We start from the raw sequence: 14,261 nt of genomic DNA on the forward strand, positions 1-14,261 counted from the left end.
ACAACTCCCATCAGCCCTAGGCAACATGGCCACTGGATTAGGCTGATGGGAGCTGTAGTTCAAAAAAGTAACTTTTCCAAGCTCTGGCCTACTTCTCTTCCTTCCCCCCCTTTTTGAACTCTCCCCCTTGTTCCCATGCCTACCTGTGTGCTGTATTTATCCAGACAGAGCACTCCTGCCTTTTAAAATGCCGGCTAGCTTTTTATTGTATATTTATTTGAACTCCATCTTTCTTTTTATTTGTATTTTTGTCCTGTTTAATCACAAGACTGAATTGTATGTGGGACAAAAACTGTCTCAGTAATAATAATAATAAAAATAAAAAATAATTAGGCATATAATAAATAGCTTAAGGCTGATTTTTTTGTTCTTGGCAGAGATGAGGTGAGAAGTAGGGTCCTTGCAGCTCCTCCTCTCAGTCCCCCAGCTCTCAAACTCATGTTCTGTGAGAAAGAGAGAGATTCCCAGTCCCAGAGAGAGATAGACTGTTGACAATCTCTGCTAATATCTATACAAATGTACATAACATGCATCACCTGAACTCACATGATCTAGAGTTACCTTAGATCTTGCAAGATTTGCAAATGAGAAGCAATAGGGTTTTATATTAGTTCTGATTGTCTATTGGGCTATCATAGGTTATATGTTTTTTTCATTTTCTATGGCAAAACCTCCAACTTCAGTGGAATTGATGTGATGTGTTCTAATCATTTGAATTTGGCTAATGAATGCTTTATTCTTTCATCAGAACTTTAGCAGTAGTACTAAAATATTAATAAAAAAGAAAAGGGAAAGAAAAAATACTTTACATACATCATTCAGCTGTATTGCTAATTATAGATATAGATATAAAAGATAAACGGCATTTTGTCAAAAGTATTTTTGTCTACATTTTATACCTCATCCTTGGTTTTCCAAGCTTGGCATGGAATGCTTCTCATACAGAATTAATTTGAAATGCTGCATATTTATTATCATAATCATCATATTCAAAATAAAAAATATATGTACCGCCTTCAAGTTGATTCCAACTTATGGTGACCCTATGAATAGGGTTTTCATGAGGCTGAGAGGCAGTGACTGGCCCAAGGTCACCCAGTGAGCTTCATGGCTATGTGGGGATTTGAACCCTAGTCTCATTTGGTTCTCACAACAACCCTGTGAGATAGTAGGTTAGACTGGCCCAGGCAGGGTTATTCAGTGAGCAAAAATGATGCAAATAGGATCTCTTTTAATTGTGCTATCGACCTGCTTACTTCCACTCTGACTGGGGCATCTTGCAGCATGGGGAAGAGATGGGGGCACATCACAGCTGAAGTTCACCCATATAGGAGCATTATCTCTTGTTTATTACAGAGACGCCTGTTGCAGGTTTTGCTGCTGAGAGCAGCAGTCAGTTAGTGCGGCCACTTGAGTCACAGCTTGTTGATCCTGAGGAGGCAAAACTAGAAAGTGAGGTTCAGAAAGGAGGCCCTGTGCACGAGGAGGAGGAGGGTATAAAGCAGTGCCAGTTGCCCACAGCCACATCTGCAGAACAGCAAGTACCATGGTTTGGCTTTGAGAAAGCTTGTACATTTGTGAGCCAGAGTGGGGAAAATGTTGTTGTACGATGCAATTACTGCCTTCCAAGGATCAAAAATCTGAGATCAGCTGTTTCCTCCTCATCCAATGTGAAGCAACATTTTGAGGTAAGCCTTTGTCATGCTGGTCCTCAAAGAGTGTCCATTGTCTATTTATGTTTAAATTATGAAGTTCCTCTTCCATTTTTTCTTGGATTCATGCTTTGTTCTTCTTCCTCAGAGGGCACACCCTGAGAAGCTGAGAGCAATTGAAGAAGCAATAAAGGCAAGGAGACGTGGCCTTCCTGAACCAATGCATGACACCCCTCCTCCCAAAATGCTGAAGCAGCAGCAGACAACCCTTGAGAGGTGGGGATCTGGCAGGGAGCCTGTCACCCAGAGCAATCTCGACAGGAGAATCATTGATTTCATTGTAGAGGAGACATTACCACTTCAGACTGTGGACAAACCATCATTCATTAATCTGGTTCACATTGGACTCCCCAAAGATCTCACCATCATATGTGCCAAGACTCTGAGAGACAGAATTGAGAAGAGAGCATGCCACATGAGAGAAACTCTTGCAAACCGAATGGGTGCTGTGGCATATATAGCAACCACTGCAGATTGTTGGACCAATGGCAAGAAGAGTTACTTTGGGGTAACAGCCCACTGGATCAACCCAACTACCCTGAAACGTGAGGTCGGGGCCTTGGCTTGTAAGCATCTGAAGGGGCGCCATACATACGATGTCCTTTCAAAAGCACTGCATGATGTACATGTGCAGTACAGGATCCACAACAAAGTTATGTGCACTACTACAGACAATGGCTCCAACTTTGTGAAAGCGTTCAGAGTTTTCATGGCCAAAGAACCAGTGGAAGCTGCAGGCACCAGTGACGATGATGGTGATAACCAGGAGGAGGAGGAGGCTGAGGTGGAGTTTGTGCCTATCTGTGAGATCCTGGACACAGGACCTGAGGCAGAGGAAGAAGCTGCAGACTCAGGAGAGGATTTTGTTTTACCACCACACCAGAGATGTGCTAGCCACACCCTCAACCTTGTGGCAACACAAGACATAGAGGCCATGCTTTCTGACTCCTCCAAAAGTAGTCTTCTTGGTCCTTTCAAGAAACAGTTTCGTTCCTTGATGGGAAAGTGCAGCAAGTTGTGGTTCAAGCAGAACCAGTCAGCACAGATTGCTGAGTATATCCGTGTGCAATATGGTGTGTATCTGAAGGTACCAAATAAGACCAGGTGGAATTCCACCTTTGATGCGTTGAAGCAACTACATGAGCTCCTGTCAACTGTGCCACTAAAAATGCATGCCATAATGGACCGCTGCTCCTTGTCCAGGATCACAGCTGCTGAGACTGAAGTGGTACAGGAATACACAGAGATTATGGAGCCACTAGCCCAGTCCCTAGATATCCTGCAACGGGAGAACGGCATGTTCATGGGGTATTTGCTACCAACGCTCTGCAATCTGGACCGCAAGTTAGAAGGACTGGACAACAAACCTGAGAGGTACACATACTGTTTTCAGCTGCTGAGAGGTGTGCGCGAAGCCCTAAGAAAGCGGTTTGCAGCTATCTGGGAGGACAAGAGGCTTCTTCTGGCAGCCTGCCTACACCCTCGCTTCAAACTAGATTGGCTGGAATCATGTCAGGCCACCACCCATACCAACAAGTAAGAACATTAGGGAAGCCCTTTGGGTGGATTACTCCAAGGGAAATGTTGTCTCAAGGGAGGCATCAGAGGGCTTAAGGTGGTAGGCAGGGGCTGGGCCTTTTCTTCCTGGGGCTCCTCATTACAACCTTGGGTTGCTGCAGGTAATCCTTAAGGGTCTGCTGTGCTGCCCCATGAGTGTGGTGACTTGGTTACCTTCCTACCTTCCATGTCATCATCCACAGGCTCAGGCTGGACCCTGAACCAGGGGACATGACAAGCATCAGGAAATGAAGAGCAGATTATGGTTTCCTAACATATATGTGTTAACATATCCTCTCTCTTTCTTAGATACACAATGGAAGCCTTGTTGAAAGCTGAAATAAAGATGGGTGTACTTAATGAGGACAGTGATCAGTCTTCAGATAAAGACCAGGAAGGAGATGACTTAGAAGATGACTTCTTTAACTTTCTGCCCCAGGGCAAGAAGTCAGCAGTAGACACTGCTGAGGAGGAACTGGTGAGGTACCTGAGGTCTCCCAGCAGGGAAGTGTCATCACACCATGGCTTTCCACGTGTGCTGCGGTGTTTTTTGCAGCACAACACAGGCATGCCTTCAAGCACCGCAGTAGAACGCCTGTTCAGTACTGGTGGCAACGTAATGACTGTAAAAAGACATTCCTTGTCTGACATGCTCTTTGAGCATCTTGTTCTTTTGAGACATAACAGAAACATATTATAAAAGCATTTCAAGTGTAAAATTTGATTTCAAGAGTTGGGGTATCTTCATTGCTTGGGGGGATGTGAGATTCTGTTATGCCATTATGTTAATCTTATGGATAATTTTTTTTATTCTACTACCCCCTGTGTGTGTGTGTTTATTTTTAATATTGTTTTAGGCTTCTTAGATGTGCAACAGCCAAGGCCAGCACCTTGTAGGAGTTTTTTAAAAAAAGTAACTGAAATGTAATTGTAGTGATTACTTTTCAGAAAAAGTAAAGTAATCAGTTACTTTTAGAGCAATTGTAATTGTAAGGCTAATTACTACTTTTTTGGGCCAAGTAATTGTAACTGTAATTTATTACTTTTTAAAAGTAATCTTCCAAGCTCTGGTTCACAACATAAGTTAAAACAAGCTGCATCAGCCTCCACCAACCTGGCTCCCTCCAGATGTTTGGACTACAGCTCTCATCAGCCCAAACCAAGGCATTCAAAAAGAAGAACATGAAATAAAACAAAACTTTGCAAAATAGAGCAGAGACATAAAAATGCTCTGGGAGGGGTGGGGAACTATATAAGGTGCAATGGTACAAAAAGATATTCAGCCCATCCAAATGCTAGTCAGGAGTGCAGTGGTGCAGCTAGGGCTGGACCTCAAGGGTGGAGCCCTGGCTTCTCAAATGACCACCAAGGAAGTGTTGGATGAAAGAGGCAGCAGCAAACAGGCCTATGTCACCTCCTAGGATGGCATGGGCTTGCCAGGGCCCAGTAGGGCTGATTCTGATAGCAATAGCATTCTTTCTTCTTATTTTAAAGCACATTTTCTAGTTGGAGGGGCAGCTGGCTAGGCATGTTCATGTTTACAGAAACTCATTACTATGGATAGATAGAAATTCCCAAGTAAATACTTTTAGCATCAGGAGAGCAGAAGTAAACACCATTTTATTCCTGCAGTTGTGATGGTACTATGATTTAAGTGAGCTTTTAAAATATGAAACTGCACCTGTTGTTGTTATGTCAGGGTTGTCAAAGTGTTCTTTCTTTCTTTCTTTCTTTCTTTCTTTCTTTCTTTCTTTCTTTCTTTCTTTCTTTCTTTCTTTCTTTCTTTCTTTCTTTCTTTCTTTCTTTCTTTCTTTCTTTCTTTCTTTCTTTCTTTCTTTTCCTTTTCGCTATAACACTGGGATAGTCACCATGGTGCCCTCCACATGTTGTTATTAAGGCTTAGATTTATTTATTTATTTATTTATTTATTTATTTATTTATTTATTTATTTATTTACATACCGCCCCATAGCTGAAGCTCTCTGGGCAGTTTACAGTAACTAAAAACATTAAAAACAAATATACACATTTAAAACACATCTTCTAAAAACAATTTAAAACACAATTTAAAAAATTTAAAACAATTTTAAAAACACACTGTGTCCAGAAACATACTAGTAATCAGTGCAGATGAAACAAACCCAGAGTTATACGTTCTGTAAGATGGGCCCCAGATACAAATCTGGTTGCTACATTCTTGTCTACCTGAAGCTTCTGAACATGCTTTCAGGACAGCACCATTAAGGGCATGTTTTCCCGCTTCTTGGATGCTGTCATCCTTGCCACCACCATATCTGGGTGAATGTCAGCATCTCTAAGGTCATAATTTATTATACTTGACTGGCAGTGCAATTGGTGCTCCCCTCAAAGGAGTTACTTGCTCGTGCATGACGTTTTAGGGCTAGCCTGTTGAAATATAGAGGTTATATAAATAATAAGAGATCTAAAAAACAAACTTGATAAGGAATCATCTAAGTGACATTCAGGCAAGAGTCAAGAGAGCTGGGCCATTTTTTATCCATCTTCAGTGTCTAAAGGACCCCTGACTTTCATACCGATAGTATGGTGGAGATAGAGATGAGAAAGAGGACCAGTTCTTTCGTTTTTATATGATATATAAAAAGAAACCCATGCATAACACTTTAGTAAATGTATTTCCAACACAGCAAATGGGGTGTAAAATACAAAAGGGCTACTTTGTAATAATATTCATTAATATTTCAGTTAAATCAACAGACTATGAAGGAAAGAGAGAGCAGGAGAAAAAGATAAAAACTTAAGTATTGGGATATATTAAAAATTCACCATATTTATTAGCATGACTATTTGCTTCTACAACAGTTATGGGTTAGGCATAAGGAGAACTATATTACATTAACAGTTGAGCTGGATAGGACCATGGAGAGCATCCTTTCTCCCTCAAGTGATAGCATAACTGTCACTCGTCTTCTGCTTCTTCACAAGCCCCAGCGTACAGGGTGCTTGCATTCATCCCCTTGGAGCATTTCTTTTTCGCAGGTTCTTCTGCTTCCTCCCCCCTCCCCAAGCTGCAGTTTCTCATTTAAAAAAAATGATTTGTCAAGTGATTTGGAACAAATATCCCCTCTGCTTCTCAGTGCACTGATTCCCCACCTACAGCACACACTTCCCCAAGACCTGTACATTTCCTACCCACCTCCCTGCTGTCTCTTTGGACACATTAGCTCCCCAGAATCCAGGCCCTTCAGGTGATTAAATAATTCTATAGCAGAATATCATCCACATGAAGACCAAGGAACCCATCCCCTTCCAGACATGTGGATTTTGACCTAGAGTTCAGAAGTGTTACGGGAAGGGTGTCAGCTATTGCAGCTGTTGGTGGATTCAGATAATAATGCTGTTGCAGTCACCTATTGCAATTCATCTCATTTCCACCTTTCTATGTGGTTGTCGTTGTGAACCAAAGCATCCTGCCTTCCAATAAGTGGGTTGAATTAAGTTTCTGCTTTTGCACTCAAGGAAGGGCTTTTGATCTAGTGGAGGTGTCTGCTAATGACAGGGGAAGGGAGGCAATTTTCACTGGTTCCCCCTCTCCACTGCAGCCCTCCAACTATGCCCAAAGCAGCTCCAGAGAGTTGGGGGACCATTCAGAAAAGGGGTAAAAGTGATTGGAGAGTCTGCAAGAGGGAGGGGTAAATGGCACAAATAGCTTGCCCTCTGTTTCCATTAGCAGACACCTCCATTGGATTAAGGTCTTAAGGACTCTTCCATGAGTACAAGGGCACCTATTAGATTCCACCCAGTGCCTTCAGCTGATCAGGAATGTGGAGCTGTAAAGGCATAGTAAACATTTTACTTACCTTCTGGACAGGCTGTCTTATTGGTGGGTGGCATATTGATGGTCAGTCACTCTAGAACACTGGCACTCACCCAGTGAAGCCGATGAGCAGCAGACCCTGGACAGACAAAAGAAAGCACATTTCCCCACAATGCATGTTTATGAAAACTTGCAGTGACTAGCATCAATTCTAACACAATTTTGGAATCGGTGTAGCTCTATCTATCTTTTAAAATCCCAAAATATATTTAGACACATATTTTAAACTACAGTAGGTATGTGAGCATTCATTCTCAGATTTTTAAAATTACTGTTTGGCTCTAAGGCCAGAATTGTACTTTGCTCAAACACCAGTTCTCCATGGAGAAGCAGTTCTATGCTAGAATTTTCTATGTGATCTGCTCTTACCGCATGCGCTTGCCATCCCATACATTATCAGAGTGGCACAAGCACATGTCCAGATAAGCAACATCCATGACTTCCAATAATACATAAATTGGCTAAATGTTTTTCAAATCACTGTATTTATTTATTATTCAGTAATAACAAAAATGTACATTATTTAAAATTATTCGTGCAGCAAGCTAATTCTTGCAGGACCAGCTTATAAGTTAGCTGCCATATATTTCCTAAGTAAGGCTGCAATTCTAAACACACTTACTAGAGAGTAAGCTCCATTAAACATAATGGGGCCTTCTCTTGAGTATACATTGAGTTGCACTGCACACCTTCCATATAATAAATTCCAAGCACAGGAGGACTTGTGTGATAAAAAAAAAGGCAAGTGGCTGGCCTTCTGTTTATGTCACAAATGACACAATACATTGTGGCCTGACAGGGCTGTTTCTGTCTGTGGCTCTCAGAGTGTTCAGCATTCACCTCTGGCCTGACAAAAGTTGGCATATGGAAGTGGAGAAAACAAATGTTAAGTTCAACCTCAGCCTGAAGGCTTGTGAAATTTCTCTGGTATATTTCATTTAATAACAATGAAAAGTCTTTCTTTTCATTGATAAGCAAGGATATGCTGCTACTAAATGATAGAAAGTGTGAAAATCTCTTGTTCTTTGGCTACTTGTGCTACTCAAGTAGATCTGTCAAATGGATTTACATGGAACATAATTGTATCCAAGGGTTGCTTTGTACTAGTCGAGTGTGATTTTTTACGAGTCCTCTCCACCTACTTCAGCCCTCCATGACATATTCTGTGTTGTTCTGAGGGCCTCCCCAACCCTCAGGAGCAGCTTTTTGGATGCCATGGGATGGCTGCCATGGGTTGGTGACACTCGCAAAAATCGGATGCCCTGACTTGCACAAGTAGAAGTCAGTGGCTTATGTGGCTCCATGTCAGTGGGGAAGTGGAATCTGCTCCTGGTTTTAGTCCGAACTTTCAAGGAGCTGTCCAAGGTGCAAAGCATGGAGCTACCAGCTGTCACTGGTAGAAGTGCCTTCCACAAGTACAAAGCCACCACTGGATACAACCCCAAAACTTCTGAGTTTTACATGGCATAAGTCTGTCTCTCTCTTCTTGTATTTAATAAGCCTGCCCCTACACACACACACATACTTCTGTTTGCATTCAGATACTTGGACAGCCAAATGAAAGACATTAGGTTTGTATGGAAATAAAGGATGCAGTTGTTTAAAAAATATCTGAAGTGACTCTTGTTCTACATGAGCGACGGTGCTTTGCCAGAACTGAACAGCAGGTTCACTGAACAATTGAGAACATTCGTGCAAACACTCACTTCTTTCATGGCCTTCTTTGATGCTGGATCAGATTCTCTCTTGGACTCCAAGATTCTAACACCTCTTGTGCTATCAGTTCCAACTGATGATGAGCTACATCTGGCCTGTGAAATGAAAATAGCAAAACCTTTGATTCAGTCCAAGTTAAGTAGATCTCCATCATCTGCTCAGTCAACTTTTGCCAAGATGGATGATACTATGTCAGAACTCTAACCATTTCAGAGGTGGAATTTCATTTTCTTTTTAGCCAATGATTGCTTTCAGTGAAAGCATTTACTCCCTAGCGTAAGGATTCTTTCAGCTAACCTTTCTTTATGTTCCTATTTTTTAATTGATTGAAAGAATAAAAGTGGCAACAGTTTATCTGAGGTCATGCTGTTCCAGGTACTCTTTTGTAATTATAATATAGAGCAATAACAGAGGGAACAGAAAAATAGCACTTATGGAATAATATACAGAATCTTTCTCAAAATCCCAGATTATCTTTCTTTCATCAAATCTGCATTAAATCATGTGATTCCTTAAATCACATGATCATTGTCTGTCTGGATCTGATCCATCTAGTTCAATACTTTGTGGCGAACAGATGCTTCTGGGAATCTCACAAGCAAAGCATGATGGAGACAACCATCCCTTGTAGTATACCACCAGCATCAAGTAATCAGAGGTATACTGCTTGTAAACAGGATGTTCCATAGTTTAACTTGGTGGTCCTTTCCTGATATGCTCCAACCTGCCCTATTTTTCTTTGAGGTGGCTGGAGGGAAGGGACAATGTGGTCTCTTGAGAACAAAGCACAAGTGCTAACATGTGATGGAGGAAAAGCACACTTCTTTTATTTAACAAGAGTTATTGCTAATGTTTACATTTGGTATAGGTGCTCACTATCAGTACTGGACTAGCCCAAATCACGTATCTCTACCCCCATCCCTGTTTACCCCTTCCTCCAGTCTCTTCCCTTCATCTGTTGTCTCCATAGCTGGAGTGGTTAAATGATGTTAGACTCTGGAGGGTGGGGCTCCTTAGATGGCAATGTGTATAATGTGTATTACTTTTCTCACTTCAAATCATGGTAAGCCATCCCTCCTGCTGATTCTGCTGAGTGGGGTTGTGGGCTTTTGCCCTGAATGCACTCCTACTGTATCTGTTTCTAGATTGTAAGCCTCTAGGGGTAGGAATCTCCCCAAGCATTCTTTGTAAAGCACTGTATTTAGAAAGTACATCTAAGTAAAAGTTCCTAAATGATTTGTTTCCTTGCTCAGATTTTGCAGCAGCTGATGCTTACTTTTCAACCAGTTTGAAACCATGTTTCAGCAGATAGCAGAAGTCTGTCTGGAGAAGTCCAAGACAAAACTAGCTTGGATGGAAATTAAACGCTCCTTGCCTCTTTGTAACAGACTGAATTGTCCTTCCAATTCAGGGTTGAGGTCATTGGCGGTGTAATCTGAGAAAGGGAGCATCTGTTTGAAAAATACCTGGCCTGTGGATGTATTTCAGGAACATGCTTTCTGTTGCTGCCAATCTCTTGACCTTCACAGGCACAAATACAGACCCAAGCCCAGGAAAAACACATAGGTATTTTTATATGAATGAATAGATAAATAAATAAATACATAAATATCAATTTGCTTTTGCCAGATGGGATGCAGACCAAGAAAAACACACACAAAAGAAACTGTAGGTCATGTGTGGGCAGACATCTAAACACACCTGGGGTTGCTGGAGAGGACAATCATGTATTTTCCTTTGAATTTTAACAGAGAGGAAAGATGCTGTTTTTGCCTTTGCTGCTGCCACTTCTATAAATAAAATTGATTCAGTTTCCATTTGTGTCTGTCTGATATTTCTAAAAAACACTGAATGGACAAGGCATGGAATATGCACCTATTTAAATTACCATGGTAAAAAAAAAAATACAAACCCGGGGGCCATTTTCACTGTTCTTTGCCATTCAGTCAGAGACTCTGCTTATGTTGATTAAATGTACAGCTTTACCTGCCTGGGGAGCCCCTGCCCCTCCACAGCAGACCATTGTGGTCCTCTCCCAAGAGAGCATCAGGCTCCAGAGGGGCCCCCTTCATGTGGGTTACCTGCTTCAGCTTGCCTAAGCAACATTGATAGCCATATGTGAAGCTGCAGGAAAACAGATGCTGTTTTTCCATTTGTGAAATCAAGTTGCTGGAAAGAAGTCAGATTTCCGATATATGAAAAGCTCATCTAATCAACCTACACAGAGACAGTGCAAGCTTTTCCCAGAAATATTTGACAACACGGTTCCTGCTAGTGGTGAGTAGAACTGTATACAAAACCATTGTATATAGAGAGATGGCTGGCGCCTAGCCTGCTTCTTCCAACCACAATTTTTCTTTTGACAATGGCAAATGGCGCACTTAACTTTCATAAACAAAGAGTGTCTGCAGCCTGGTTTCTGATTGCCAAGATGGCTTCAGGGCAGTAATCTCTACAAGTATTGTAGATTTAATGAAAACCTCTCGATTGTTAGATAATAGCCTCTCCTGTTAAATTTCTCCTCATCCTTTGGCACAATACAGAGCACTATACCTTGAATTTTTTTTTAAAAAAATGAATAGATCCACAGTCAGATAAAGGAAAGAGACACTTCTTAGTGACAATAACATCTATTACTCACACTGTCAGCATATTTTTAAAAAATATGATAATATGATAAATATGATAATATTGAACTGATGAACTTATTTACTTTATCCTGCTAGAGGGTCAAAACAAAAGCTACATTGGGCAATAAAAATACAGGTCTGGGAATGGCTACTCCTTCAGCCACCACAGAGTCTATGTGACATGCGGTCAGGTCCACAAGTAGGGATGGAAGGATGTGTCAGTTTTGGTTTTCTTTGTTTCTCATTTTCCCAGTCATAAAACTTGGGTCTTCACATTTATGCAGCAATTTGTGATTTTGTTTTTAAAATATCCTCATGAAAACTTGTCAGCATTTTAGTGTGAATTTCTCCTAATAAACACACTTGTGTATGCAGTTTTTTATCTAATGCACATATTTTTGCAAGCAATTCCTCCTAGTGTGCATTTTTACGTTATTTTCACTAATATATTTTTATGAACACTTTTACATAACAAATGCATTTTTGTAAACATCGGTTGGAGAACTGCATCACAACATTCAGAGTTTTGCAAATTTTTGACTCTCACATTGTTTTGGAAGCTGCAGATGTGATTTATTTACCTTTAAATGCGAACTGAATCAAATGTCTCCCTCATCCCTCCCCACAAGCAACTTAAACTGATGACTTTCCATTTAAACAAATGAACACAGCAGCATAAGCAATGTCTTCCCTGATGTATGTACATTCATTACTGGAATTATACAATATAGGTTCACAAATAATGCCCTAAATTCAAATTACACATTTTATAAAAGTATACATTATCACTTCAGTGTCACACACATATTGGATGGATTTTTGGCTGAATTACTTATAGATTCTTTACTGAGACTGCTAGGGTTGCCAGGCTCAGGGCCTGAGACTGATCCTGTATCTTTAGGAGAAGAGAAAGTCAGCCAAGTGCAGGTGTTCTTGCAACACTATAACACTATAATATAACCCATTACAGTGTTGCAAGAACACCTGCACTTGGCTGACTTTCTCTTCTCCTAAAGATACAGGATCAGTCTCAGGCCCTGAGCCTGGCAACCCTAAAGACTGCAATCCTAATACCCTCATGTTGCTGCATTGGAGTGGGCAGATTAGAGAGGAGGGCTCTACCATGGTTGAGGCTGCAGCTGTGCCTGGCCAGGGAGTGACATCTAGACAACAGTTCTCCCATTGGCAATGGGCAGCACAATCTCTGAAATGGAACATTACAGGGTACTGGAGGCATTGAATCCAAAGTCCTGTGGATTCCGTAGAGGTTCATTCAGGGCCACAAAGAGATGGGTACTGGGGGTACAAATGTACTGGGTCCCATATCCAACAGGGGCCCCAGACTGTTAGCTTTTATTTTAAAACAAGTAAGTCTCTAGCTCTCTTCGAAAGGAAGTTATGAAGCACAATGCGAGCTCCCCCCACCTCTGCGATTTCTGTGAGATGAGCCAACCTGGCTGCTCCTGCCTTTCAATGTTTCTAGCCAATGAGTGAAGTCATGATTGATGAGTGAGTTGTTCGGACCCCAGGAATCCCTGAGGTCCTAAAGAGTTGCTGTTTTCCCCTCCCTTGAATGTGTCTTTCTGCCTTGTGGCTTCTGTCTCTTTGTAATCTCTCTTGAGATCAGGTGCTCCATATAAGTTATTTTCTCAGGTTTCCCTACACAATAAGTGTGGATGAATGTTAAAGAATCCCATGATATACACATCTACTTAATAATAATAATAATAATAATAATAATAATAATAATAATAATAATGGGGTTGTAGCTGAGATTTTCTTGTGAGGAAATGGCAGGGAGTAAGTTCACTTGAATATAATCTGAACACAGGTGTACTAATGGGAGGGGAGAAAAGAAAAATCTCCCTTTGCAAAGTGGAGAGAAATATTCACTATGTGCTTCATAATTGGAGTGTTGTTATTCAACATTTTGGTGCATTTATTTATTTATTATTTGATTTATATCCCACCCTTCCTCCCAGCAGGAGCTCAGGGCAGCAAACAGAAGTGCTAAAAACTGTAAAAGCATTGTTGTATTCTCTAGGGAAATGCAGCAGTGGGTCTGGTTGACTATAGCTGCAATCTGCAGGGAGAGAGGAATATGCAAGTTCGTGGGGGTGGGTTAGTGCTGCTGGTATAAACTCTTAAACAGGTTTTTGTTGTTGCTATTCAGAGAGATCAAGGTGGTGTCTGTGGCTCTCCCTGTTTCCATTTTATCATCACAACAAGCCTGTGAGGTAAGTTAGGCTAAGAAACAGTGACTGGTCCAGCACCAAATGAGCTTCTGGCTGAGGTGGGATTTCAAATCCTTTTTGCTCAAAAATGAAAAAGAAAAAAAATGCTAATTTATTATGAAGTATTAATAAATAACCACAACAAATGAATATTCTGTTTGCTTTTTAACTATTGAACTATTGAATTTATCCCAGCATGAGCATATGAATAGAATGGCTGTAAATCTGAAATCATTTTGATTCCCTCCATCTTAAATACCATGCCTGATCTTGCCAGCATTGCCAGCCTAAGAACAGTATATGAAAGACCTATAGTAATATAATTATTTTACAATTCATGACATTTGAGTTCTTTGCATGGTTTAGGTTGGCAGTTGAGAAGAGCTGGGTTCTCATGCCTTTAACAGCTTTGTGACAGGCAGATAATAAACAGAGTAATTTTTTATCATATGGAATTATGGGGAAAGCTTCACCTGTTGGTATTGTGTCTGTTGCATATCTTATTACTTGTGTGTGACCCCTGCTTTATTTTTGGCACTCCACTCCCACCTGCAAAA

The 14,261-nt window shown here is 41.0% G+C and overlaps 1 protein-coding gene across 1 annotated transcript; it reads left to right on the forward strand.

Annotated features, from left to right (window-relative positions):
- The first annotated feature begins 1,630 nt into the window (after positions 1 to 1,630).
- Positions 1,631 to 10,109, forward strand: LOC133377403 (uncharacterized). The gene is made up of 3 exons (XM_061611428.1): positions 1,631 to 1,688; positions 1,801 to 2,729; positions 10,094 to 10,109. Exons 2-3 carry the CDS (start codon positions 1,873 to 1,875, stop codon positions 10,107 to 10,109), a joined length of 873 nt encoding a protein of 290 aa, XP_061467412.1. The 5' UTR covers positions 1,631 to 1,688; positions 1,801 to 1,872.
- The last annotated feature ends 4,152 nt before the right edge of the window (positions 10,110 to 14,261 follow it).

Source organism: Rhineura floridana, chromosome 1 (assembly GCF_030035675.1).
Source record: "Rhineura floridana isolate rRhiFlo1 chromosome 1, rRhiFlo1.hap2, whole genome shotgun sequence".
Classification (NCBI taxonomy): Eukaryota; Metazoa; Chordata; class Lepidosauria; order Squamata; family Rhineuridae; genus Rhineura; species Rhineura floridana.